At 37.4% G+C, this 27,959-nt stretch overlaps 1 protein-coding gene across 2 annotated transcripts; it reads left to right on the top strand.

Annotated features, from left to right (window-relative positions):
• Window positions 1-48: 48 nt before the first annotated feature.
• On the top strand, window positions 49-26,459 carry NUP107 (nucleoporin 107). Of its 2 annotated transcripts, XM_087723461.1 has the most exons (28): window positions 49-227; window positions 1,317-1,393; window positions 2,007-2,093; window positions 2,301-2,416; window positions 4,412-4,544; window positions 6,455-6,558; window positions 7,271-7,398; window positions 8,642-8,690; window positions 9,101-9,172; window positions 9,601-9,689; window positions 12,612-12,690; window positions 13,472-13,585; window positions 15,397-15,487; window positions 16,261-16,337; window positions 17,866-17,925; window positions 19,095-19,240; window positions 19,324-19,372; window positions 19,776-19,845; window positions 20,383-20,501; window positions 20,796-20,834; window positions 21,149-21,299; window positions 21,715-21,821; window positions 22,295-22,397; window positions 22,484-22,644; window positions 24,173-24,298; window positions 24,540-24,653; window positions 25,101-25,268; window positions 26,148-26,459. In XM_087723461.1, exons 1-28 carry the CDS (start codon window positions 220-222, stop codon window positions 26,253-26,255), a joined length of 2,745 nt encoding a protein of 914 aa, XP_087579587.1. In that variant the 5' UTR covers window positions 49-219; the 3' UTR covers window positions 26,256-26,459. The 2 variants fall into 2 exon arrangements, with proteins under 2 accessions (XP_087579587.1, XP_087579589.1); XM_087723463.1 differs by lacking the exons at window positions 49-227; window positions 1,317-1,393; window positions 2,007-2,093 and having other exon boundaries at window positions 2,315-2,416; window positions 4,416-4,544.
• The last annotated feature ends 1,500 nt before the right edge of the window (window positions 26,460-27,959 follow it).

Raw genomic sequence — 27,959 nt, 5'->3', positions numbered from 1 at the left:
GATAGATTTTCTGCAAACCGGAAGTACATTAGCATTCTAACGTTAGAAAAAAAAACATCAACGGGCTTTTCACCAGACGGTTAGTCCAGGACCAAAGACATCGTCGTCTCGCAGCTCCAACTCCACCCCTTTGCTCCACTTCCGGTCTCCCTTACCTAATTTCCGGAAGCGGGAACTCTCAAGAAACGACTGGGAGTTGGACTGGCCTCAAATGTCCAAATGGACCGGTGAGCTATTTTTGGCCCTAGGCAGATAATGGAGGCTTCTGTGGGCTCCTCAACAATGGACGGGTTTATTTATTATCGCATGGATTTATTCCACGCTGATTTTGCACAATAGAGGCACGGTAGCAGATTTATTGTTGTTATTAATGGGTTTTTTATTATTTAAAGCCCATTGTAAAAAGGTTTCACCTTTTTATATTAAACTCAAAGTGGCTGGAGCTAATTTTTATTCCCAATTAATGGCATATTTTTAATGGGTCGGGTGATATATTTAGCACCAGGTTTTATAAAAAACGGGAAATTGAAGTCTTCCCCTCACCCCAAAACTATATATATGGCATAGGCACTAAAAGTGCTGGACCTCCTTCTGCATCATTGAAGCTATTCCTTAGATCAGTGGTCTCCAACCTTGGCAACTTTAAGACTTGTGGACTTCAACTTCCAGAGTTTCTCAGCCAGCTTTGCTGGCTGAGAAACTCTGGGAGTTGAAGTCCACAGGTCTTAAAGTTGCCAAGTTGAGACCACTTGCCTTAGATGCTTTGCTCTTTGATAACTGGTCAGAAGGGAGGCTTTTGTCTTGTTGAAGTGCCTTCTGTGGAATTTAACTTTTGTTAGATCATGCTGTTTGCTCTTTGGCAGGGTTCTAAGAACAATTCATATTTTAATAAGAAAAATGTCATTCCACAGTGATTATATTCATTTTACTGTATTGATTAAGACCTATTCAGGGGTTATTTCATCGAATTGATGATGATTGTGCTTTTTTTCACCATTTTCCAATTCAAAATTATAGCCCTGAAGGGAGTGTGTATGTGTGGGTGTGCGCGCGGACATGCACGCACACACGTATACATATGCGTGTATGGGCTCTTGCCCCTCACTGTCTGCATAAATCTTCACATAGACATGTGATTGATCATGAAAACTTGCTTGTGTGAATAAAGAAGGGAAGATTTGCTGAGGAATACAATTAAATCTAAATTTCCCAAATATTTTTTTTCCAGTCAAAAGGAGGCAAAGCTATCCATCCTATGTCTGTGAAGACAAAATATGGAGCCAAGTTCAAAATAATTTTCATTCTTATCTTTTCAGGGATGGTTTTCAGAATATGTCTTCACAAGAAATGATTCAGCCAGTTCAAAAGCAAAGTACTCAAAAAAAAGTTTCGAGTATCCTTTATTATTGTAGTTAATATATAACTTGTATCCCATAAATGATGTAATTTGGAAGATGCCCGTTATTTTTGTGTGCTGCAAAAATAGTGTCTTTCTTGAAAACGAAAAAAATACACTCGTAATAAAAATAGGTGCAACTTTCCACTTGGTTTCAATCTTAAAAAAAAAATCAGTGTTTCTTCTTGTTTGGAATGTATTTTAAAATGAACTAGATGGCAAACATTTCTTGCTGTTTTAATCTAATACACAAACTACCACCCACAATTTGTAATGAAAAAAACAACAGAATGCCTGTTGTTTTACTGCACTAATGTGGCTTTCTTGATTGTGGCATTGTGTAAAATGTGAACACTTGAATTTGATTTTTCTCTGCCATTAATGATTAGGTTATTCCACTTCCCAGTTAATGAAATAAGACAAGGTTTTTATTTAAAAAATAAATTTTGTGCATAGCCTCAACTAGTTTGGTTGTCAGTAACTAACCAACTAGAAAAAAAATTGCATTTGCAGGACCTGAGGGTCAGCTCATCAAATTTTGATAGAAGAACTTTCTATACAATGAGGCAAAATCTGATATACATTTTCTTAGCTTAACTTCTTTTCTTAGTTTTGGCTGCCCTAGATGACAGTTTAAGTGGCATGTCAACAAAAGGATTAGCAATTCCCAGGACTCCAGGGCTGTTTTCTCAATCTGGTAAGATTCTTTTTATTTAATGTCTTCTTATAAATATTAAAAATTACAGATAACATACAGTAAAATTCCTTTAATAAAATAGTCCTTTATATTTCCTGTATTCTACTTGTCACCCAGAATTCTTTTTTTTTTTCAAAATAAAATTAAAAATTTTAAACACAAGAGTATCTGTTTTTCAGAAAAAAAATCAAAAACATTTTTTTCCAGTTACTCCACGGACCCGAAGTACCACAAAGCAGTCAAATATATCTACCAACCTAGGCACAGAGAGGAAATCACCTTACTTTGTGACGATTCCTGGGCACCTTGGTAATTTGTCTGTGGTAAGAACATACTAAACAGAAATCGACAGACAGATGCATAAGATAGTTGAATTCCTACTTATATTTTGTGATAACCCGCTATTATCACAAAATAATAATCTCAGAAATTCATCCAACTTTTAACATGTTCATGGAGATATGCATAAAGTAGCACAGTGTGAGTCTTTCTTTTAATTTTCTTCCTGTAAACTGTTTTGGAAATATTGCTAGTGTATGGTTCTAAGAGGAAAAAAAAAATACAAATGGGAACTGCAATAAGTTGTGCACTGTGTCCTTCCACCTCAAAATCAATCAGTTTGTGACACCTGTTTTTTATTTCATCCAAGTAGGACATTTACCACATTCTTTTCTCCAAACGATATGCCATGCTTTCTGGCTAAAGTGTACATTGAGCCCTGGCAACATTGGACGGTTTCTCCTTTCCAATGTGTCTTTAATATGAAAACTTTGTTAATAAGTTAATATGAAAAACTTTGTAAGAACTTGTTGGATCTTAACTCTTCATCAATGTAAGATATAGCAGGGTAATAATATTTTGTGGTTTTTATGAATGAGTTATTTGGTGGGTAATTAAAGAAAAAACAATTACCACTGTAGTAACTATGGGTTTTATGAATTATGCTGCAGTATTTGGGATTTAGAGAGGCTGAAAATATTCAAGAAAGCCCCGCCCTTCTCCATTAGGGGGTTATGACATAGAAGAATATAATTGGTTGCTATAGTTTATTCCCATGGCTATTCTGTATTAACTACAAAATCCAGGTCATCAGTACTCTTTGCTGTTGTCACCTGGTTGTCTGAATTTCTGCAGCCCAGATAGGATGGCTCTAGTTACTGCTAGTAAGTATATTACTATTAAACGAAAGCATCTGCTCACAGTCATTCATGCCTTGTGACTTCGCCCATCTGTATTCCTGCAATAAACTATACATGGGGTTGCCCTTAAAGAGCATCCAGAAGCTTTAACTGGTCTAGAACAAAGCTGCACAGCAGTAAATGGTGTCAGTTATACGTCATATATGTAAGACCACTGCTTCATGCATTGGTTGCCAATGTGTTTCTGGCTGAAATTCAAGATGCTGGTTACATCATCTTTAAAGGCCTTCATGGTTTAGAACTGGGTTACCTGAGATACCATCTTCTCCCAGTTGTTTCTAACCATCCAATTTGGTCTGGCAGGATACACATGTTCAGGGTCCTGTCAGCCAAAGAATGTCACCTAGCAGGACCAGGAGACGTGCCTTCTCTGCCAAGTACCTGTCTTATCACTGGTCCTGACTCTGTTGGCTTTCAAAAGGCCTTGAAGACTGGCTATGTGTCCAGGCCTAGGATTTTGTGTGTGAAATGCCCTGTTTCCTGGTTATATTAATACATGGTTGTGATTTTTTTCATTTGCTAATATATTATTTTTATATTCTGTTTGTATTTGGTTTAAATTTTGATTGGTCACCAGCCATAGCTCGTTTTGAAGTGGAGGCCATAAAAATTGAATAAGTAAATTAATAAAGGCATCAATTTATTTCCTTCTGTCATTTTGAAAGCTGCAAAATTATGCCAGTCTTTAACTTGATGGGAAGAGAGTTGGTATTCTCTCTTTAGTATTTTGGAGGTGTATTATCTTTCATGAATTGATTGATTTTTTTTTTATCATAAAACCTTGTCTTGATATATAACTCCTTTAAAAATAATGGAACATTTATCTTTGTTGAAATAAAGTTTTTGTAGCTAATAAAAGGAATTTTTAGATTACATTTTAATGCATGCATAATAAGGATGAAATTTTAACCTTATAATGGTTATTTAGGTTGTTCTGAGTTTAAATAAAATATATTTTAACGCTCTGCTAAAAATCATTTCTTTGAAAGCTAATGGCTACGTCACATTTCTCAAATTTATAATTGGGATTATGGTGTACTATTATCAGTGTATCTTAAAAGTAGACTGCAGTTAGAAAACAAATCTGCCTTGATACTGATAAAATGCTTTGTGTCTTAGTTAGATGACAGTGACTGGACAGCTGCAGTTACACCTCCACATTCAGTCATGTTCACAAACTTAGATTATAGTGCAGCAGAGGATGTCACAAAGAGTGCTGTCCTCTTGAATGAGGATGACCCAGGGGAAGCTGGTAAGATGAATATCTTCCTGTTTTATTTGAATAATACTTTACCAATATTGACTAATGAGCCTATGAAAAAAGCAGATAAAATACATATTTTGTGAGTTGCTTAATGTACAGTGAACAGAAGAGAACTGAACAAGCTTTTCTTCATGAATTTTCTTGGGTAATAACAATAGGGCACCAATTTATTGGAAGAGAAAGGAAACCTTTGCTAGGCTTCTGGCCAGTAAAGAGTCTTTCTAACCTTCAGAATGATTGCCTTTGCTAGCGAAGTGGGAATGTTTCTGGTCAGCAAAGGTGAAATCTTGCAAAGATGATTGTTTTGAAGTCTAGAAAGCCTTTTTCAGCAGTTATAGAAAAAAGTAAAATAAGTAGACCCAAGTAGAGAAAGGGCCCTACCCTCCCAGCCTGTGACAGGTTTCTGCATGCCAGTGGTCCCTAGCCAGTCGAGGCCTCCTGGCCCATGACGTTTCCACAGGATGACCTCAGGGCCTCCCCCCTCTCCTACTGCCCCTTTGTACTTAATGACTACAACTGGGAGAGTTGGGATTAAAGCAGGGGTGGGTTCCTGCCACCATTACTACCAGTTCAGCACCTGAAAATTTTTGCGCACGAGCACTTGTGCATTTGCACTTCAAACAGTCTCCGCATGCACACATTATAAGGAAAAAATACATTTTTTCAATGAAGATTGTTCTGCGCATGTGCAGAACAAAAAATCAAGATGGCGCTGCCAAGGATAGAACCAGTACGGTCACGTATCTGCCGGAGTTACTGCCTATTCAGCCAAACTATACCATACTGTAGGGAACCCATCTATGGATTACAGTCATTGAGCAAAGCGGTCACATGAGCATCTTCCTTAATGATTGCTTCACTTAACTAATGAAATTCCAATCTCAATTGTCATAAGTTTTCTTTTTTATTGAGCATTTTTGAAAAAACAAACTTTTACAAATGTTTGGTTCCCATCCCCCCCACCCCCCAACCTTCCCCCTCCCCCCGACTTCCCAGAACCAATACAGGATATAAATCTTTAACAAAGAGAATCTAAGTTGCAGTTTAAAAAAAAACCAAAAAAGGATAGTTAATAACGTATTTCCATTGAGCTCTAGCTCCTCCTTGCTAAACTAACTCTAGATAATTTATAATTCCTAATCTCTAATCATAAACTATCTAGAATTTCTTAGTCCCATATTTGTTTTGAGTATAGTCAATCCATCTTTTCCACTCCAGTTTGTATCTCTCGTTTGAATGGTCCTTAAGATATGCAGATATTTTGGCCATCTTGGCTAGGTTTGTTACTTTCAATGTCCATTCTTGAATAGTAGGCAAATCTTCCTTCTTCCAGTATTGTGCCACCAGCAGTCTTGCTGCGGTTATTAAATGCAAAATCAGGTTAATCTCTACAACTGTACAATCAGTAATTATACCTAACAAAAATAACTGAGGGGTAAACTTTATCCTTTTTTTAAGAACATTTTCCATAATCCACCATATTTTTATCCAAAATGCTTTAACCTTTTTGCAAGTCCACCATATATAAAAATATGTAGCGTCCACACAATCACATCTCCAGCATTTAGGTTGTAAGTTCAGATACATAGAAGCCATTTTTTTAGGATCTAAATGCCATCTATAAAACATCTTATAAAAATTTTCTCTCAAGTTTTGGGCTTGTGTAAATTTTACATTTCTCACCCAAATCTTTTCCCATGTATCCAACATTGTTGGTTCTTCAACATTTATCATACAGTCTTTAACTAGTTCTGTTTCCGAATCGATTTCTATTTCTATCAATTGTCATAAGTTGAGGACGATCTATATTATGACTAGGAGTCTAAATGTAAATCATAGCAAGAAATGATTGCATAAAACAAATCATACTCATAAATACATTTTTTCTGTGATTTTAGCTGCGCGGAGCATGTATCCTGACTTTCTCCATTCCCTGCTAAAGCACAGTTCAAATACTGTTTTTGAACTTATAGATGAGTATGAAGATACTTGCAGTAATCAGGTATATAGCATTCTATTATGTTATTCAATTATTTCTTGCTTAATCAAATTATTTTATTTAGAATAAGCTTGAATAGTAAGTTTGTCCTTCATCAAATGTTGTAGGACATGGAAGGACTCTTTGTAGGTAATCACAACAGCTGCTTTGCTAGTTGTCACTGGATAAAAGGTAGAACTGGTTATTTGAAATATGTGGTTTAAAATAAGAGTTAGTCACCATCATTTCAACTTTATTATCTACAGTATGTTCTTCCCCTTTGCCTCTACTTTTTCTATTAGATGTTTTATTGTAAACTTATTTTGAAAGGTAGCTTGCTTGCTCACTCTTTTTTCTTAGGGGTTTATGTTGCAAAACAAAAATGAGGAAATATCCAGTTCTTGGGACTTTCAGTTACACTTTTTACAATCCAAGAGTTTGCCATAGATTAGAATAGCATAGTCAGTCCCTTTGGCCAATACACTCCTACAGAATCAAAACCCAATTATAGTCCGAGCTTGTTTGTACTATTCTGTGTAAGCAAGGAACTTTCTTCTAAAATCTATCCTGCAAGCCTGAAAACTGTTCTTTCCATTCTACCATCTAAGAATATACTCACTGAAGATGTAAAACATAGTAAACAATAAATTGTTATTTTATGCTACACAATGAATTAAATTATAATGAATAAAACAAAACAAAATAAAGTGGCTCTTCATTGTTTTTCAAACATCAGCTAAACATTCTTCAAAAAATCGTGTATCGAGCAACTCCTGGACAACAGAAATTTTCCAAAACTGCTAGTATTTTATGGCTTTTAAAACAAGAAATGGTAACATGGAGACTCTTGTCATCAATTTACAGGTAACTCTATAAAAGCCACTCAACTCTTTCCTCAACGTATTACCTTCTTGTGTTACAGTCCATATTTGAATAAAAAATAAATGTTTCTTATACGAAGTAAACAAAAAATTTATAAGAAACTTTTCTTCACTCTCAGAAAGAATGTTGTTCAAGAAATTATGTTATTCATACATTTGCAGTGCAATCCTATCTGTAGTCCTATTGCATTTATTACTTAGGAAGTTCCACTATGTTTTCAGTCTAAAGTGTATTTATTTATCTTGTGATTGAATAATAGATAATTCAATGCAGAATGTAGCAGAGGAATAAGATTTTGTATCACATAACTGTATTTTTCAGAATATAAGACACACCTTTTTCCCTCAAAAAAGAGGCTGAAAATCTGGGTGCGTCTTATACACTGAATACAGCATTTTTTGCCTCCCGAAATCCCACCTCCTTCACCAAAATGGCCGTGCATAGCCTTTAGGAGGCTTTCAGAGTGCTCCTGGGGGCTGGGGAGGGCAGAAATGAGCAAAAAACGGCCCATCCCCCCCAGGAGCACTCTATAAGCCTCCTAAAAGCTATGCGTGCCCTTTTTTTGATGAAAAACAGGCCGTTTTTTGCTCTTGGGGGGGGGGTACTCCCCAGGAGCACTCTACAAGCTTCCTAAAGGCTATTCATATCATTTTTTTAAAAGCGAGGAGCATTTTTACGAATAACAGGCTGGTTTTGGGAGGTCTGCAGAGTGCAAAAACTTTTTTTTAATTTGCCTCTTCAAAATATTGGTGTGTCTTATACTCAGAAAAATACGGTAATTTGAAAAACATGAAAGAAAATATTAAATAAACTTCTTGGAGGTTTCAACAATACTGTTTTAAGCCCTCTGTGGAACACATAGCACAACTACTAGTAAGGCATCAAAAGCAAGACCATGTGGAAAAATGGAAGATACATGTAATTTCTGCAACACTCTGTACGAGTCAGAAATAGAATTGCAAAGTTATCATAAAAACTGCACCTAGATTTCACGACTGTTAATGTTTTAATTTGTAGTAAGAGGTGTGTGTTTAATGAAACCAAAAAAGGACTAAGACTACATGATTAAAACTAGATAAAACAAATAAATAAAAAGTCAAGAGCACATAAAAGAGCTGTCACTCTGTTACCATCGTCTCTAAAATCCCTATATACTGTATATTAGTAAACATATTTTCATGTTTGTCCATCATATATGATTATTTTCTTTGTCTTTTGAACCTAGGGACAGAATACAGTCTGCTATGGAAGATGAAACTATGTTTGATCTTGCAGTAAGTTTTGTCAAACTCATTTTGTTTTGCAAAACAAATCTAAAGTATATAATTGTTTAGGCAAATATCGCTCTCTTTAAAATATCTAATACAACTAGGAAAAACTATGGAAGTAAATAATTAAAACAGCTATACATTTTTTCAGATGTTGCCTTAAAAAGCCAAAAAGTGCAAATGGTAGCTTTCAGCACTACTGTGTACTTCTGTTTCTGAAACAGAACTTTCACTTGGCTCTTGCACTTCATGATTTAATCTCCACAAGGAGATTTGGAAGATGCTATAAGAATAGTAGAGTTGTTGTAGAGAGCCATTGTTCTAATAGATGGATTCTACTTAATGAACATGGAAGATATTAAAATATTATATGAATAGTGTTTCAGTCATTTGAAAATGGACTTATTTTTCCATAGCTTATAAATGCCAGTGAAAAGACTATTGTGAACAATCTATTCCAGAGAGACTCATTGGTGCGACAAAGCCAGGTATGACAAAAAACAGAAATTCTCTCAGTGCTGTTTCCTGGGACTGGTAGATAGCAACAAAATCACTGTACAATTCTGCCCTTAATACTTATAATTTATTCAGAGAAATGTCATGTTTTTATACAGTCAGTATCATCAAAGCAGCAAAGGGAAAAGAGCAGCATTGCATTTCCTATCACCCCATGACCATTGACAAACCCAGGCACATTGGTGGCAAACCCAAACATAAATGTGGATTGAAATGGATGGATGAATGTGAGGAAGTAATCTGAGATAGGCTGCTGTCCTTTCATATTTCAGGAAAAAAACTAATGAAATTTACTTTTGAGTTAGAATTGGCTTTTTTTTAAAAAAAACTATCCAATAGTGGGAATGTAGTGGGAGATAAATTACTCATCCTATTTTTGTAATTCTTTTTAACTTTTCAGTTGGTGGTAGACTGGTTAGAGAGCATTGCAAAGGATGAAATTGGAGACTTTTCTGAGAATATTGAATTTTATGCAAAGTCTGTATACTGGTAAGTTATTGATCTACTATTGAGCATTCACGAGCATTTATAATCCATATATTACAAGCATTTAAAATCCATATACTCTGTGCCAAATGTTGTGATAACCTCTAGTTTCCATGATATATTGGATATTAATTTATAACACATATTAAAACACTATATATCAAACTGTTCTGACCACCCTCGTTCCACACCAAAGCACACTCCGAGCCGAAGATACTTTACTCAATTTATTCACAGACAGACAGGTCCTTGGCAGCAAACCGGCACAGACAAGCTTGGACAGCAATCCAGCACAGATAAGCCGTGGCAGCAATCCAGCCTGCCAAGCTCACAATAATGTTCTCCAACATTAGTTCCTGCGTTGACTTCTGCAAAAAGGGTGTGTGCACAAGCAATCCTTTTATAGTCTGGAGAGGAGCCGAATGACCACCAGCTGAGTGCAATTACCTCCTGTAACTGTGCAACTGTTCCTGGCGCCTATTAGCTCTTCGGTGCCCTGCATCCAGGAACAACACACTACTGGCGTCCAGATCACTCTCCCTTGTCTCCTCCCCACTGGTCCAAGGCTCAGGCGCCTCCGGGTGGCCAACCAGCCTCTCTGCACCCTGCTCGGAGTCAGAACCCTGTCCAGAGTCCTCCACATCCTCCAGAGCCGACTCATAGGGCCCCTCGCTATTGGAGTCTGATGGCAGCTCCAACGGCTCCTGCTGGGCCATAACACAAACTGATAAAGGTTCATGAAATATTAAAATGTGTTATATCTCACACTATTGAGATACATCAAAATTCCCTTGTTTGGGTTTTTGCTACAGAAAAAGCAGCTACAAGGAGCTTGCTTTTACTTTTAGTTCAAACCCGTCTGGAACCCAAGAGAAAGTGCCCCATTCTTATCTTTGGGAGGATGCTGTTTCACAAGGTGAGGGTTGCAGCAGTGTAGGAATGTTTCTTAAGTTCCACAAAACTGTAACATTTAATGAAGGGGACCTGGAGTACACTCACTCTGCTGGAAGATACTGGAAAGGCAGAAACAATTGGAGACAAGTAGTCTTCCATCTATCCATACCATATGAACTATATGTTATATGAGGATATAGATCTAAGAGGATCCTATAAGTTGATTTTATTTGCCAATATAAGAGGAAGTATACCGAGCATAGAAGTGTACTGAATACAGAACAATAAGCTTAATGAGTCGTACCCTGAAAATATTCCTGAGAATAATTCACACAAGAATATAAAGCAAAATTGAGGAGCGTCTTAAGTATCACACAATTTGGTTTCAGAAACAATCTTGGTACACGAGATGCCCTATTCAGCATTCAAGTTCTTGTACAGTGTTGTAGAGATGTTAATCACTGTGTTTACATGTGCTTCATTGATTTTGAAAAAGTATTTCATGAAATAAGACACAGCAAAGTATTACAAATCCTGAAACAAGTGGGGCTACATGACAAAGACATCCAAATCATAATGAATCTATATTGGCATCAGGTAGCAAATGTGAGACTAGGCTGAAAATACGAAGAGGGATCAGACATGGCTGTATCCTGCTTCCACTTTTGTTTAATATCTACTCTGAGTCAATTTTCAATGAAGCACTGGAAAACATCGATGCTGGCCTAAAAGTAAACAGTGTTCAGATCAACAATTTAAGATATGCTGATGATACAGTTCTGCTTGCCAGTGAGTATGAGGACCTTTGGCTCCTCATTAGCAGCGTCACAGAAATATCTGAAAAATATGGCTTGAAGCTTAACACCTCAAAAACCAAGATCATGGTCGTCAGCAAACAACCCAATAATTTATCACTGATAAATTCGGAAGGAATACCACTAGAAAAAGTTGAAAGGATCACGTACCTCAGTTCTAATTTACATAAAAGCTGGTTGAGTGAGAAATTAGTATGTATATGAAAAGAGAGTGAGTGTGTCTCTGGAGCAACTTAGGCTACTTTATAAAGAATATTTTGTCATTCTAAACAAAAGGAGCTACATATCGATAGAGGAAAATATTTGTAGCTCAGGGTTGAAATGAAAGGTCCTTGGTACTCTCTGAAAAGGCTGTTTTCTTGCAGACATTTCATCACCCAAACTCAGTAACATCATCAGTGCTAGTAGGGAGTGGGGTTTGTTCTCAGTTTATATTCTAGTGGCTTACCCTGTCAGTATTGGTAGTGGTGGACTTGGTAGTTCTTTGGTTGGACTGTTTACTGTTAGCTTGATGGCAGTTCCTTGATTGGGGTATTGTTTGCATCTTAATTGTTGGTCTGATGTTAATTTTGGTGTCAATCTGTGCTCATGTTGATTGCTGGTGAGGTGTTTTGATCATTTTATTTCCTTCAGAGGTGGTATTCAGCAAGTTCTGACCAATTCTGGAGAACTTGTAGCGGAAATTTTGAGTAGTTAGGAGAACCAGTAAATACCACCTCTGACTGGCCCCGCCCCAATCTATTCTCTTCCTGCCGAGTCGCAGCTGATTGGGAGGGAATGGGGTTTTTGCAGTAACCTTCACCTGGAGTGGGGAGGGAATGGATTGCCACTGCCATGCCCACCAAGCTATGCCCCGCCCACAGAACCAGTAGTAAAAAAAATTGAATCCCACCACTGGTTTCCTTGTTTTATTTATGGAGCTGTACTGTATATCTCCAATATAAATCTCTGCGTGGGAACAATATCTGGAGAAAGTTATCACAATTGCCATTTAAAATATATGTACATGGAAACTTTCAATTGCATAAATTATTAAAATAGATTGTGGAAAATAAATACATAAAGTCTAAGGATAGGTGATAGTTGATGTAATAAAGCCATATGGACATTCATTTGGATGTTTGGATATGAACTATTGAAATATATCACTACATAACTATAACATTAGAATATTTAATTCAGTAAGTGCTACTGATGTTGTTTTTTTTTTTTTTAGGGAGAATACATTACACATTTTGAAACAATGGCAGTTAAACACATTCACTGGGAGTTTACGTCCATTAGTGACTGAAGTAGTAAGTATAACATACCAATTCCTGGCCTTAAACTTCTAAATTAAATATGAACAAACATTCTTACATAAAAATCAATTTGTTAAAGTACCATTACAATAGACAATATTTTATTTTCAGTTTTAATACACATTCAAATAGATTACATTAGGAATAATTAAATGTATTAGTAGTATTCAGATATAATAAGGGAATGAAAATTTGAGTGTAGGCTGGAATGGAAGGTGGACAGAAAGTTAATTTAAAAGAATAAGACTTAAGTTAGAAAAAAATGGTTAATTGGAGCAACTAATAATAAAGAAACAATAGGATCTGAAGGTATATATATGAAATCAGTTACCTTTAAATGATTTTTTTGTGAATTTTATGCACTATTAACAAATATCTTTAGTGGTATTTAAATATTAATTGAATAATTAGTCACAATTTGTTTTTGAGGAGAGTCCTTAGAAATATGCCAGGCTTTTTTCTGAATACCTTAAAAGTTTAAAAGAAAGAGGCTAAGCATTATCTCTAAAGGAAAAAACATTTTTAGGATAGAGACTATTTAAAACAAAGTAGTGATACAACTGAATTTTTCATACATGTATTGGTAATTTTAGAGAATAGAGAAGCAGGCACTGTAATAGATAAGTAAATTGAGGAAAAGGTTTTTAAATACCTTGTGTGATTTCTTAAAGAGTAGAATTGTACAGTAATCCAGAGGATAGTACTGTATAGAATTGCCTACTGTTACTTTACCTTAAAATCTGTATATAGAAGACTGTTTGATTTCTTTATTTAGGACCCAGATGCTCCAGTAAGGCAGAAAATGCCACTTGATGATTTAGATCGTGAAGATGATGCACGATTGCTCAAGTTCCTTTTTACTCTCATTCGAGCAGGAATGACAGATGAGGTAAGCCAGTGGAAGCTAGTTGGGTTAAATGGTTAAAGACCAGGCTGGAAATCAGGAGACTGTAAGTTCTAGTCCTCCCTTAGGCATGAAAGATGGCTGGATAGCTTTGCTCTAATCACTTTTTCTCAGCCCAATCCATGTCATAGGGGTGTTATTGTGGGGGAAATGGGAGGAGCGGGGTATTAGGTATGTTCGCTTTCAGTGGTTTATAAAAATAAAGGTGGAATAAAAAATTTAAAAACTCGTACAGAAATATAAAATTGGCTCAAATTCAAGGTTATGCAATTAGCTATAGAATCATAGTTCTATCTGGCCCTGCTGAGCCAGCATTGTTTCTTCTGTGGAATTGTGAATTTGTGTCATAAAGAGTATCCGTGAAGTAATAAAAGTATTCTGTTGCTTATCAATATTATTAACTAATTTGTAAGCCACCCAGAGTCACCTTGTAAGGAAATGGATGGCATAGAAATTTAATTAATAAATATATAAAAAATAATAACATTAAATTCCTTAAGCAGCTAGGAAACGTTTAATTGGCAAAATCATATAATATTTTGGTCATTAATTACATAAACTTGGAATAAACTGTCGCATTTTAAACTATGCTTGATGCATTGAACGGAACTTTGAATAATAAGACTTGTATCTTTGATTGAATAGATGTTAACCGTTAAAATTTTAGAGTAAATGTTCAGACCAAAGTTTTTAAAAGATGAAGCTGTACTCTTCTATTTTGGTACAGATCAACCAGATTTTTAGCAAAAATTATCTCTCTCTCTCAGATTCTTTTATTTATTTATTTTATTTATTGGAATTTGTCAAACAAAAATAAGAACAAGAATAAATGAATAAAAATACAATGACAGGGACGATAGGCATATTAGTGCACTTATGTATGCCCCCTCTACTGACCACTTAAATATGAAGTAAGGTCCACGGAAGTCAATTTGTGACTGAAATTGTAAAAATTTGTAGCTGAGACAATGGAATCAGGTAGAGCATTCCAGATTTTGACAACTCTATTACAGAAATCATATTTTTTTACAGTTAAGTTTAGAACAATTTACATTGAGTTTAAAGTGGTTGTTCGTACACGTATTATTGTGATTAAAGCAGAAAGTGTCATTTACAGGTAAAACATTACCATGTTTCCCCGAAAATACAACCTGTCCTGAAACTAAAGCCTTGCCACATTTTTCACGTGGGCAAAAATATAAGCCCACCCCTGAAAATAAACCCCCTGGACAACCCCAGCCTCTGGCCAGGCAGAGCACCGCTCACTGACATAGCGGTATCCTGAAGGCACCAAGCTGCAGGAGCCAGAGGGGAAAAAGGCGCTCGCATTGCTTGTCACCTTTGGGATACTGCTAGGTTGGGGAGTGGCATTCTGCCTGGCCGGAGGGGGGAGTTGCCCAGCTCTCCCTGCAGCAGCCGCTGCAGTGCTCCGAGCATAACGTCTTCTCTGGTTCCAAACTCCCAAATTCGGCTGCCAAGTCTTCCAGTAGCGGTGCACTAGGAATGCGCTCTGGTTGTGGGCTGGCTGCTGGAAGACTCTGTAAGAGAGTCTTCCGGACAGAGAGTCTTCCAGCAGCCAGCCCACAACCCTAGAGCGCACTCCTAGAGGGTCATCTGCTAGATCAATTGTCACCTAGCTTATACGACATTCTGATTACGTTTACCAATATGTAAAACAGCATTTATTAATCAAAATTTGAAGTTGCCAAATAGATGACATTCAGATACATAGTCGAAATCACTTTGCAAAACAACAGAATTATCTGTAGAATTGAATAATTTTACGTCATCGGCAGGCCCAAAGACTCTGCAAAAGGTGTGGCCAGGCCTGGAGAGCTGCAACACTTGAAGGATGGAAACTGTACCATGATCCTAACATGAGTGGAGGTATTGAAATGAACAATGACATAAGCATATATAGAACAAAGAATGACAAGGTTCACTGTTTTGTTTCTTTATTTTAACATGTTTGTCCTTAGCTGTTTTCTACAACTGTGTACTTTGAAAGGAAAAAGTATTTATTTCAGTTCATCCAAGGTTACATATTCATAAAATATAGTTAACAAATATAAAGTTAAGTCCCTAATTATAATAGAAATAAGAGTCAATCTAGCCTTATCTCCAAATTTGATATAAAGGGTCCAGATTTCTTCTTTGCAATGTTTCTTAAAGATTTATCACAATTTCCAGGAACTGCCTGCTTCAAATTTAATATCTCAGTAACAGGATCCATAATTAGCTGTATACCTTCTAGTTCCCTCCTTTCCTTTTACATTTAATTTAAAGTACACTAACCCAGTTTGGTGAAACCTCAGTTTGTTACTGCACCTAAAATGAAAGTCTGTGATTTTAAAGAATAAACATTAAGAGGTGGGCTTTTACTGTGGTTTAACCTCATTTAACCAAGAATGTGGATGTAACCATAGACCATGATTTAATCATACTACAAGATTACCTATTAAACTAGTAGTAGAGAGATTTCAGTGCAAAAACTGAGATGATTTGACTAGAGAACTATTAAAGCTGTATTGTCCCAGAGTTTTCTTATATGAAATGACATGAATTTTTTTGTGGTGGAGACAACTTGCTTTTTCAGAATGCGCACTTTCTTATCCCTGCTTCATGCTACACCACTTCATAAAATTACTTCTTACAAATAGGACAAGAGCTAGAGCCAGTAGAAGGAAACCCATACAGATGCATTTGGAAAATCAGTTGCTGGCGACTTGCAGAAAAGGTAAGAAACTTACAAATCTACTTTTCACTTCTACTGTAATATTGCCAGTAGCAGCATAAGCATATTATCAGGATGTATTTTATAATTATGTGAATGTAAGAGCATTTTAGCATGCCTTCTGCAGTACTTGGAACATTCCAATCCCAGGATTTAAACATTCTATTAACCACCTTATTTTTCGGAGTATAAGACGCACTGGAGTATAAGGCATAACAAGATTTTGAAGAGGTAAAATTTAAAAAAAGGTTTTTGCACTCTGTAGACCTCCCAAACCCTCTGCGTGCCTAATTTTTGGTGAAAAAACAGGGCATGCAGAGAGTTTGAGAGACCTGCAAAGTGCGGCTGGGGTGGGGGGGAATGGTCAATTTTTCGCTTATTTTTGCCCTCCCCAGCCCCCAGAAGCACTTTGCAGGCCTCCCAAACTCTGCACATCCATTTTTGTGAAGGGGCGGGGTTTCGGGAGGGCAAAAATGCTGTATTCATTGTATAAGATGCACCCAGATTTTATCCTCTTTTTTTGGAGGGGGAGATGCATCTTATACTCTGAAAAATACAGTAAATGTTATATGCTCTCCTCCTATAGAATATCTTCTGCCAATCATTTTTCTCCAGTTGTATACAGCTCCCGGAACTCTGAAAAAAATACTGCAAAATTAAATATAATCTTAATAAGGAATTGTATGGTTTATTATGCATGCTGGTTTCCTAGGATGGAGAGCAGCAGGTGATGGCAGAGTACATAGGAGTATGTAACCTCTCTTGGAGATTGGTAGTTCTTTCCATTTTGGGGAAATGTGATGACTAGATGAAACTTTAATGCATTGCAATATTTCACTAATTAGCATCAGTCTGAGCATCAGCTCCAGAGGTGGTATTCAGAAGATTCTGACCAGTTCTGGAGAATTGGTAGTGGAAATTTTGAGTAGTTCGGAGAACTGGTAAATACCACCTCAGATTGGCCCTGCCCCCATCTATTCTCTGCGTCCTGAATCCCAGCTGATCGGGAGAGAATGGGGATTTTGCAGTAACCTTCCCCTGGAGTGGGGTGGGAATGGAGATTTTACAGTATCCTTCCCCTGTCACACCCACCAAGCCACGCCCATTAAGTCATGCCATTCCCACTAAGCCACGTCCACAGAACCGATAGTAAAACATTTTGAATCCCACCAGTGATCAGCTCCTTTCTCTTCAATATCAATACAATGTTAATTCACTACATTGGCATTGGCACAGTAATTGTTTAATCATCTAAGACAAGTGGATGGAATAGAACTTAGGCATATTGCCTTGAATTTCAGTCTTTACTTGGTCTTGCTTCACTTTTTCATGCAAGCCTCAATCTTAGGGGTTTCATATTTTGGCAGGACAAATGCATCCTCTTATGCTGTCTTACCTGCAGAAACAGCTTATGGTATTTTATTGTTTTGATTGCTTCAGATGTGTCTGAATGTCATGCTTTAGTAATAATATATATTACATTTCTTAAATATAATGACATCAAAAATATTTCTGAATTGAATATTTTTAGGAGCAGTTTGACAAGTATGAGAGAGCAATCTATGCAGCACTTAGTGGGAATCTCAAACAGGTATGACATGGTGTTTTTTTCAGTAACTGTTGGAAGTGTTGAACTCTTTGCTATCATTCTAAGGCATATAATGGAATTGCAAGCCAGAGATTCTACAAATAAAAAATAGCATAGTTGTAGCTTCTGAAGTCAACAAGTAGTCCTCAAGATGGAGCCTGCCCATTGCAGTTGCATGTCATGACAGTCATTAAGCAAAACCTCTTAATGACTTAATGACCCCAGTCCTTGCTCTGATGAAAAACGAACAGGACAGTCATTTAACAAAGCAGAGTGCCTTGGGTGGGAGGGGAGAGGCCCCGAGAAGCTACACAGGCTCAGATTTGCCTGCTCTAGGCCTCCCAAGGCTGCTCACCCACCCACCCATAAACTGTACAGAAAAATGGAGTCTGCTTAAAAAAAATTTTTTGACAGTATTGTGAGAATAGAACCTGTTGCAAAATGGGAGTTTGCTTCTTTTGTAAGAAACTAATCCTGTATCGGGCTGGGTGCCTCTATCATCTGGGTGCCCTGGAACAGGCTTGAATTCTGCAAGTCCTTGGGTGGGATCTCCCCTTATTCACTGAAGGCTTGCAAATTCCAAATGCCCTGATCTTCCCTTCCTTGCTGGATGGGAAAGAGGCTGGTGGCTTGCAAGCTGAAGCTGATTTGTGCTCACTGCAGCCATCTGATCTCTATTGCATCACTGAGTGGCTGCAGAGAACCAGCGGAATGGGATGGGTGAGGGGAGGAGTCCTGGAGCATCCTTGCAGTCAGTTGTCAGAGCGAATGACTGTGGGTTACTGCAATCATCATAACCAGGCCGCAAGTAGCTTTTGAGGAATCTGTCATAACTTTGAATGGTCACTAAGCAACCTGTCATAACAGGGCTACCTGTATGAAATACTGTCTTTTGAGAAGAATCCTTATCTTTAAGAACAAGTTGATTTCTTTGAAATTAATTGTAACTATTATTAACTGTAGTTGGTAAGAATTCTTATCCAGGTGCTTCTCTCTAGTCATGCTTATATGCAAAGAAATGTTAAAATCAAAGTTTGCTGCAATTCATTATCATTGTGTATTTCAGTAATTCATAGCTAAAGTAGGGCTAGCTTGGGTTGTTTTAATATTATACTTTTTCCAAAACTTTAATTTGTTGGGGCTTTTGTTTTGCTTTCTTTGTGACTTTAAAGCTTCTTCCAGTATGTGATACCTGGGAAGATGCTGTTTGGGCATACTTCAGAGTCATGGTAGACACACTTGTTGAACAGGAAATTCGTTCATCTGTGATGAACACAGAGGAGAAGGAAGAACTCCCCAGAGAATATTTGGAAACAAAGTGAGTTATTTTTTGTTTGTTCAATAGCTGCTATGAAATTTTGAAGGCGATGCTAACTGCCATTTTTTCTTCATTATTTGAAGCTGGACATTAGAAAAAGTATTTGAAGAACTTCAAGCAACAGACAAAAAGGTAAATTTGAAGCTTTTTCAAAATTAAAGGAGTAAATTATAGCCTACTCTTATATCTATTTTCTCATAACCAAGTGCCATAGGGCTCTCAGGGGCAAGCTTCACAATAAAGTTGTAATAATGTATTCATTTACTTGGGGGGAAAGACTTATGGCACAGTTTACTGAACTATGAATAAACACATTGGATTGCCCTAGTCTTAATCTGAAATAGCACAATTTTATTAGTCAAAAAGATTACACTAATTTTAAAAAAATCTGATGCATTGACCACACCATGCTGTTTTATCTATTATCATTTATGCAATGGATGTGTTCACATATACTTTTAAACTATATCCTGATTACAAATAATTTTATATGATTGTATGTTATAACTTCATAAATACAGAAATTGTTTTTCAGAGAGTTTTGGAAGAGAATCAAGAGCATTATCATATGATTCAAAAGTTTGTTATCCTAGGAGATGTGGATGGTAAGTTTTGCACTAGGTCTTTTTTTCATTCCTCAGTTCTCTGTGGTTTAATAGTGCTATTATAGAGTAGTCTTACAAGAATTTAGTTAGTTATTCTCTTCAGAAAAGATGGGTAAGAAAGAAAAGTAGTTATTTCAATAGATGAGGGGGTGGGGAGTTGGATGCAGTTGATACATAAGAGGGGCACTTGTGACTGTTGCCTTTTGAAACTTAACAACAAAGATACGTAACTTGGTGCATCCAGCCATCCTGGGTGCCCATAAGATTTTTTTAAAATTAAAATTAGTTTGCATATTTTAAAGTGTCAATCACCAACATCTTTATTTAACTGCTTAATTAAGGCACAGAGAAAATGAAAATACAGAGGGCTTCAGCCTACTGGGGGCTTTTTTGGAAATTTTTCTGTTCTCCAAAGATAAACTTGTCTGAGAATACTGTGGGATATATCCCAGAGGAATAGAGGAGCTAGTGGGGAAAACTTAGCTTCTTCAGTTCTGTGATGCTAATTATTTTATATTTCTTGCTTTTATTTTTCAGGTCTTATGGGTGAATTTTACAAATGGCTTTCCAAAGGCAGAAATACGCTCCCTGGGCATCTGCTTCGATTCATGACTCATCTCATTTTATTTTTCCGTACTTTGGGGCTTCAAACCAAAGTAAATGAATTTATTTATTCAGCTTTAATAACTATACAAATTATCAAAATAATTAGAACTAGAGAATCACACCTAAGAAACAACTTTCTAAATGTTAAATGTGATCATGAAAAGTTACCATTCCTGTCCCAGTGATGTATCTTAAAATATGAGAACTGGTTGCAAAACGTACCTTCAAATCCATTAAAAAGGTAGCAAAAAGAGTGTTTTAATATTAATTACATGTTATTATAGTTAACCTTATACTTTAAAATAATTAGGCAATTTTATTAAAACATTTGTTTTCCCATATAGGAGGAAGTATCAATTGATGTTTTAAAGGCCTACATTCAGGTAAATTATTTTATTATTTGCACAAATGGAAATACTAATAAAGAGCAAATGTGTTACCTCTGTTTGTATAATTGCACATTTATGACCATTTTTACATATAGAGGATATCAAATTAGTTGAAAGAAGACATTATTAGATTTTAATGGCACAGGTATACTGATGCAATGCTATTCACTCTCCATTTCAAGTAAGTGTAAATACATATGCATATATGTGTGTGTGTGTCTGTATTGTGTTGTTGTACCATTATATTTTATATTGGATATAACAATATTTATATTGTCTCCCAAAACACCATTTGTTTTCTGTTCCAGTGGTTAATACGTGGGAAGCACACTGATCTCATAGCATTTTACATCAGCCACCTGCCTCAAGATGTAGCTGTTGCTCAGTATGCTGCATTCTTGGAAGATGTCATAGACACTGAACAACGGCACCACTGTCTGGAGCTTGCCAAGGAAGCAGGTTAGAAAAAAATGTGATGAAACGGACATATTCTTAGGGAACATTTAACTCTTTCTCTGGTTGGCAGCTATTTGTAAGTGGATCTGTATGATTATAATACTTCTAAACAGAGTATGCACAATTCAGCTAGTCGTAGCTTGAAATGTTAATAGTGGATATGATTTTTATAATATTCGTTATTTAATGTGCCATAATGCCTATTTGGTTAAAAGATCTACAGTGAATTTTGCCTCCAAGAAATTACTAGGGTAGATGAAATAAAGATAATATTTCCACTTAAAGTTATTTTAGTTTCACCTCATAGTAAACTACTACTCAGTCAGTTTCAGTGTTTCTGTTTAATGCCATTTCTTATCCATACATATGTTATAAATACCTCTTGGTATATAATTCTTGTTCTTTTTTTTCAAAATAGGTTTGGACATTGCAACTATAACAAAAACAGTGGTTGAAAATATTTGCAAAAAAGATACTAGTGAGTTCTTCCACCATGATCTTGCAATTGAGACAGGCACAACAGAGGTGAGTGGTGGTACTTCATGTGCTCTAATACTAACCAGCATATTCTGCCTACTTTTATCAGCTGCAGAAGCTGTCACACTTTGTTTTACTTTTCTTCCAACAGCTTCTGGTCAATAAAAATAATTGCAAAAGTTGCAATTGCTATAATAATTCATTGGAATTCTTTGCATGTCTGTGTTCCAATCCATTGGCAAGTACTGCTTTTAAATGCTTTGAATGGCTCAAAACAGCAATCCTGAATCTACAGCTTTACACTGTTCTTGAAAACTCAAAAAATGCTGAAAACTCAAATATATAATTTAACATAAATTGTAGTTAATTCTAAATATGCCAGATACTTATGATTCTCCAATAATGCACAATTAAAATCTCTAGACTGTAACCAGTGTCTTAGCAAATCCCTTTTCTAGCCTTAAAAGCTAATTTGGTACATTTGATTACTGTAGATATTAACACAGGATTTTTCCCCCCAGGATGATCGCTTGAAGATTGATGTGATTGACTGGCTAATATTTGATCCTGCTCAGAGAGCTGAAGCACTTAAGCAAAGCAATGCTATAATGAGGAAATTCTTGGGTACTGCAATATTCATGATTTTGAAATAAATAAATAAAGCATAGTGAATCTGAAAGCAACTTATGTTCTTAAATAATATTTTACAGCGTCTAAGAAGCATGAAGCAGCCACAGAAGTATTTATAAAGATTCCACAAGACTCTATAGCTGAAATATACAATCAATGGGAAGAACAAGGAATGGAGAGTCCACTTCCAGCTGAAGATGACAATGCTATTAGAGAGCATTTATGTATTAGAGCATACCTGGTAAGAATGTGACAAAGTTTCAAAGAGGACACCCTGTCTCCTAATTCCAAAAACATGTCAGTGTTCTAATATTAGGTGTGAAAAATATACACTGTTTAAACATAGTTTATTTTAACAAACAAGCTACCAGAGGTCAGAGACAGTAGTAAAACCTTTTTCTGAGATTGAAACAGATTAAGCCAAATTGAAACATTTCAGTTCTTTTTTAAAAAAATAAGTTGAACTGAGTTAGATAGGCTTAGCTCTGTATTCTTATCAACTAATGAAGAGGGAACAAAGGATCTCTGAATTAGCTAGATCAGTGTTGGTGACCCTTTTCGGCACCGAATGCAGAAAAGGGAGCATGTGCATACTCATATATGCCAAAAACCAGAAGAGCAGCATGCCAGTCACATCTTCCAGTTTCTGGTGCTCATGCGCACGTGAAGACCATCATACATGTGCTGGAAACTGGAAGAATTTCAATGAAGTGTCCCCCTAGCCCGCCACCGAGAACAAGCCAGCGCATCCCCACCACCACTTCCCCACCATCACCAAATGAACGTGACTGCTTCCCGACTGGTGTTCCTTTACCCTGTCCCAGATAATGTTCCTCCCGTGCGGACTCAGTTCCTGCACTGCCCCGCCGCCCCAGAAGAGCAGTGGTGGCAGCTGCAGGGTGAGGAACAGGAGCGACCAGCTGGGCCCCACAGCCGCTCCCCCATCGGCAAGCTGGACCCATGCGTGCGGAGCTACGCTCTCCTCCAGCCCCCCCGGAGCAGCTGGCCCTGACGGCTCCTCCAGCATCCTGGCCAGAAGCAGCAGCACAAGAACTGCTGCCACCCTCTCGACCCCAGCGGTGGCAGGTGGTAGGAGCAGTGGGTGGGGTGAGGGGGCGGTGGCTATTCTTGCGCTGCTGCTTCTGGCCAGGATGCTGGAGGAGGAGGAGCCGTTGGGGAGGCAAGCTGCTCCAGGAGACCCGGAGGAGTGCGCAGCTCTTTACGCATGGAAACAACACTGGGGGCCTGGCTCGGTGGCGGCGAAGGAGCTGCAGGGGCCAGCTGGTTGCTCCTGCCCCTTGCCCTGCTGCTGCTCTTCTGGGCTGCCAGAACCAGCCAGGCACTCTGGACCACGGATGTGCATTGGTGCCGCAGGCTGGAGTACTGGGGCCGTGCAAGAAGCTCGCTCAGGCGGGGAGGGAGGGAAGCCCCAGCCCACCCGTCCTGGCTGACAGCTCTGCTCCCCTAGGAAGCGACCACACCATGCGTGTGCCAGAAACCAGAAAATCATCTTCCCGGCGCGCACTGGGCAGCTGCTCTTCCGGTTTCCAGTGCTCCCACGCATGTGAAGACCACCTGGCCAGCGTGCTGGACCTGGAAGAGCAACAGGCGACAGCTCTGCATGCTATTGGTTCACCATCACAAAGCTTGTTCAAAATATTTGTTTAAATATATTCAAGGACAGAGATGGGAGAATTCATAAATGCATAACCTACACATTTCTAGATTTATGCATTTGATAATAACTATATACTTCCAACTCAATATAGGAAGCCCATGAAGCTTTTAATGAGTGGTTTAAACACATGAATTCAGTTCCACAGAAGCCAAGCCAGCTTCCACAAGCAAGTTTCACAGAAAAAGTTGCCCATGAACTTAAAGAGAAGAAATATGAGGTAAATATATATGAAAAAATGACTTGTTCATAATATATTGAAATATAAATCGTATTCATAAAAACCTTATCCATATGGATAAAGTGTGAATGACTTTATCTATCTATCTATCCCTCTATCCATCTATCTATCTATCTAGCTATCTAGCTATCTATCTTATATATAGAGAGAGAGAGTATGTTAGGATTTTGACTTTTTTGGGGGTGCTGTGATGTCTCTTTTTTTTCTTATCTTTTTTCAGGTAGATTATGGCATCTGGAAAGGTCTTTTAGATGCTCTTACAGCTGATGTAAAAGAAAAAATGTATAATGTCTTATTGTTTATCGATGGAGGATGGATGGTTGATGTCAGAGAGGTTGGTTGATATCAAATACATATTTAAAGCTAGTCCTACATAAAAATATAATAAAAGATAATGGAATAGCTGCATTTTCTACCACTGGAATGCTGCTATGTAGTGTTCAGAGCTTACTTCTTCTAATTCTAAGTAATCATAATTACAGTTACACAAACTAACCATGTAAATAGTGCCTGCCTACACTTGAACAGAAATGAAATTGCAAGATCACATATACTCTGATTTGAAATTATCTTCTACTATCTTACACTGTAGTGAAGGGCCAAATTTAATAGTCTTGTAGCCAGGTTAGTTTTTTGGGTTAGAATTAGAAGAATTGCACAACTTAACATTTACTCACTTTTTCTTTATTTGAGAGTGGTGGGTTTTCAAAGCTTGGAGTAGAGAGAGTTAAGATTGTATATAGGGCTTTGGCTTAGTACATATCTATACTTTTTAATTAAGGATGCTGAAGATGATCCTGAGCGTTGTCATCAGATGATCATGCTACGAAAACTCTGCTTGCCAGTGTTGTGCTTCCTCCTTCATACAGTCTTGTACAGCACTGGACAGTATCAGGAAGACTTAAGACTTGCTGACTTGATTGCTTCCGATAGGCACAAACTCTATATGGTAATATACTCTTTGGACTGTTTTTTAATGCTCTGCTTGTCTCTAAAGTGCTCTAGTTTACATTTCTTTAATTTCACTGTCTCTGGTACTGCATAGAAAATTCCAAAGTCAAACTATTAAAAAAGTATGAATAAGCTAATTTTCCCATTTTTAATACAATGTAAAAATATAATTAAATGCTTGAATACTTAGGATATTGGTAGGCTAACCACGAAAATTAATTTACTGTATTTTTCGGAGTATAAGACGCACCCTTTTCCCTCAAAAAAGAGGCTAAAAATCTGGGTGCGTCTTATAAACTGAATACAGCATTTTTTGCCTCCTGAAACCCCGCCCCTTCATCAGAATAGCCGTGCATAGCTTGTAGGAGGCTTTTAGAGAGCTCCTGGGGGCTGGGGAGGGCAGAAATGAGCCAAAAACCCGCAGCCCTCACAAGCACTCTATAAGCTTCCTAATGTCCTTTTTGTTTGACACAAAATGGCCTGTTTTTGCAAAAAAGGGCCATTTTTGCTTGTTCTCCCCCCCCCCCCCCAAGAACACTCTACAAGCCTCCTAAGGGCTATTCATGCCCTTTTTGGGGGGTGGGGAAATGGGCCCATTTTCACAAAAACGTTTTTGGGAGGTTTGCAAAGTGCAAAAACCTTTTTTTAAAATTTGCCTCTTCAAAACGTGGTGCGTCTTATACTCCGGTGCATCTTATACTCTGAAAAATGCAGTAATTACCATGCTGGTTGTTACAGAATTCAGAGAATTAAGAAGCGGAATGAATACTTTATCAAACATGATTTTCTCTTTGGTCACCAGCTTTCCAGGCAAAGAAGATTAGATATTTTATCTCAGATTGTGATTTTGTTTTCATTTTTATTTCCTATCCTGCAGATATTTTCCAAAGAGGAACTCCAGAAGCTCTTACAGAAGTTGAGAGAGTCTTCCCTCATGCTTTTGGATCAAGGTCTTGATCCCCTTGGATATGAAATTCAGTCTTAATTACATTGTTCTAGGTAATTCAAATAAAATTAGTGATACAAATGAATATAAGGTTTGGATCCCAGATTCTTGGCCTCCATGAAATAGAGAATATTTGGATTCAACCTCCATTGTTTTATATGGAAATATTTAAATATTTTATTGGCATTGGCGCACAGCAGTTTGGATTTTTTTTATATGTAAAATAAAGAATTGCATGGATAATACTTTGTATTTTTCTCAATAAAATTGTAAACAATTTAATTTGTAATAAGGTTTATATTGCTTAAATGTAGGAAGTAGTTTGCATCAGTAAACCTGCCAGATTGTAAAGTGGCCAATAGGTGTAACAAGGAAGTATTATAGGTAATCCTCAACTTAGAACTTGTTGTTTAATGACCAAGGTTAACAACAGCATCAAAAAAGTACTGTACTGCCTATAAAATATTTCTGGTCTTTCTAAAACATCATACCAGAGAGGGCCCTCTGCAGTCATATGACCACATTTTGGGCATTCGGCAAACATTTATGACTAATTGCCTGCAGCCCCACAAAGGATATCCTTTTGGCTGCAGGAGCAGAGTTGAATCCTGAAGATTTCCAACAGTCCCCTAAAGGATTTTCCCTCTGTGTGTGGTTGGTAGGGGAATCCCTTCAGCAGCCTTTTTCTGGAATGGAGCTGAATCTTCAACAGGCAGCTTTTTCACCCTATCTGCTTAACAACTCAGGGAACTGCTTAACAAGTACATAGCAAGTTTGCAGTCATTGACAAAGCATGTTTGGTCGCTACAATACAAAAAGGACACTGAGGAATTGGAAAGAGTACAGACAAGAGCAACAAATGGCTTGAAGGCTAAATCCTATGAAGAACAATTAAAAGAACTGAATATATTTAGCTTAAAGAATAGTAGACCAAGGGGAGACAGGATAGCCATCTTCCAATATTTTATGTGTTGTCTCAGGGAAGAACGCGTGCATTTGTTCTCCATCTGCCCAAGAATACGATAAGAACTGATATCCTTGATACCTTTCTTGCTATTCTTTGATCGATACACCCAATTGGCTGGTGACAAGGTCCGATGGGTGAGTGGCAATTGGCTAGTTTGGAACCAAGGCCAAAATCTGAAATCCCTTAACAAAGGATTGAGTAACAAAGGTCAGAGGAGCCACTCAGATGCCTGCTGGAGATGTAGGGCTTCCCAAAGTGCATCTACTGATAGTGGGTGAACCTCCTTCCTCCCTGGAGGGAGGTGGCTCTTGGGAATAGACTGCAGTATAGAGCACTGGTGCACTTTCCTCCCTGATCTGAGGCTCCCTTTGTTTCCCCTTCTCTCTCTCCAGCAAGTGACTCCTCCATGCATCAGAGGAGGCTTCATAAGAGCTCTGCTGAGGATTATGAGGGAAGGGAAACCAGCTTATATATGTAGTCTTGGAGTTACAACCACAATTGAGGCCAACATTTCTGTTGCTAAGCAAGATATTGATTTTGCTTGTCAGAAGGTCACAAAAAGTGATCACATGAACCGGGACACTGCATCTTTCATAAATGAGTCAATTATCAAACATCTGAATTTTGATCATGTGATCACAGGGATGCTGTAACAGTCGTATGTGAAAAACGGTCATAAATCACTTTTTTCAGTGCGCTGTAACTTCAAAAGGTCTCTACATGAACTTTGTAAGTTAAGGACTGCCTGTATAGAAAGAATGTCCCCCTAGCAGCTT

Source organism: Thamnophis sirtalis, unplaced genomic scaffold, assembly GCF_051295495.1.
Source record: "Thamnophis sirtalis isolate CommonGarterSnake01/CBP01778 unplaced genomic scaffold, rThaSir2_p1.2 scaffold_9, whole genome shotgun sequence".
NCBI classification, from domain to species: domain Eukaryota; kingdom Metazoa; phylum Chordata; class Lepidosauria; order Squamata; family Natricidae; genus Thamnophis; species Thamnophis sirtalis.
This window is presented reverse-complemented; position numbering and strand designations above follow the sequence as displayed.

What these genes read in the sequence shown, in the direction of transcription:
- NUP107 (XM_087723461.1), top strand. An exon ending in TTAGTGGGAATCTCAAACAG is followed by an intron (nt 17,926 to 19,094) that starts GTATGACATGGT and finishes GTGACTTTAAAG; the next exon opens with CTTCTTCCAGTATGTGATAC. An exon ending in ATAGGCACAAACTCTATATG is followed by an intron (nt 25,269 to 26,147) that starts GTAATATACTCT and finishes CCTATCCTGCAG; the next exon opens with ATATTTTCCAAAGAGGAACT.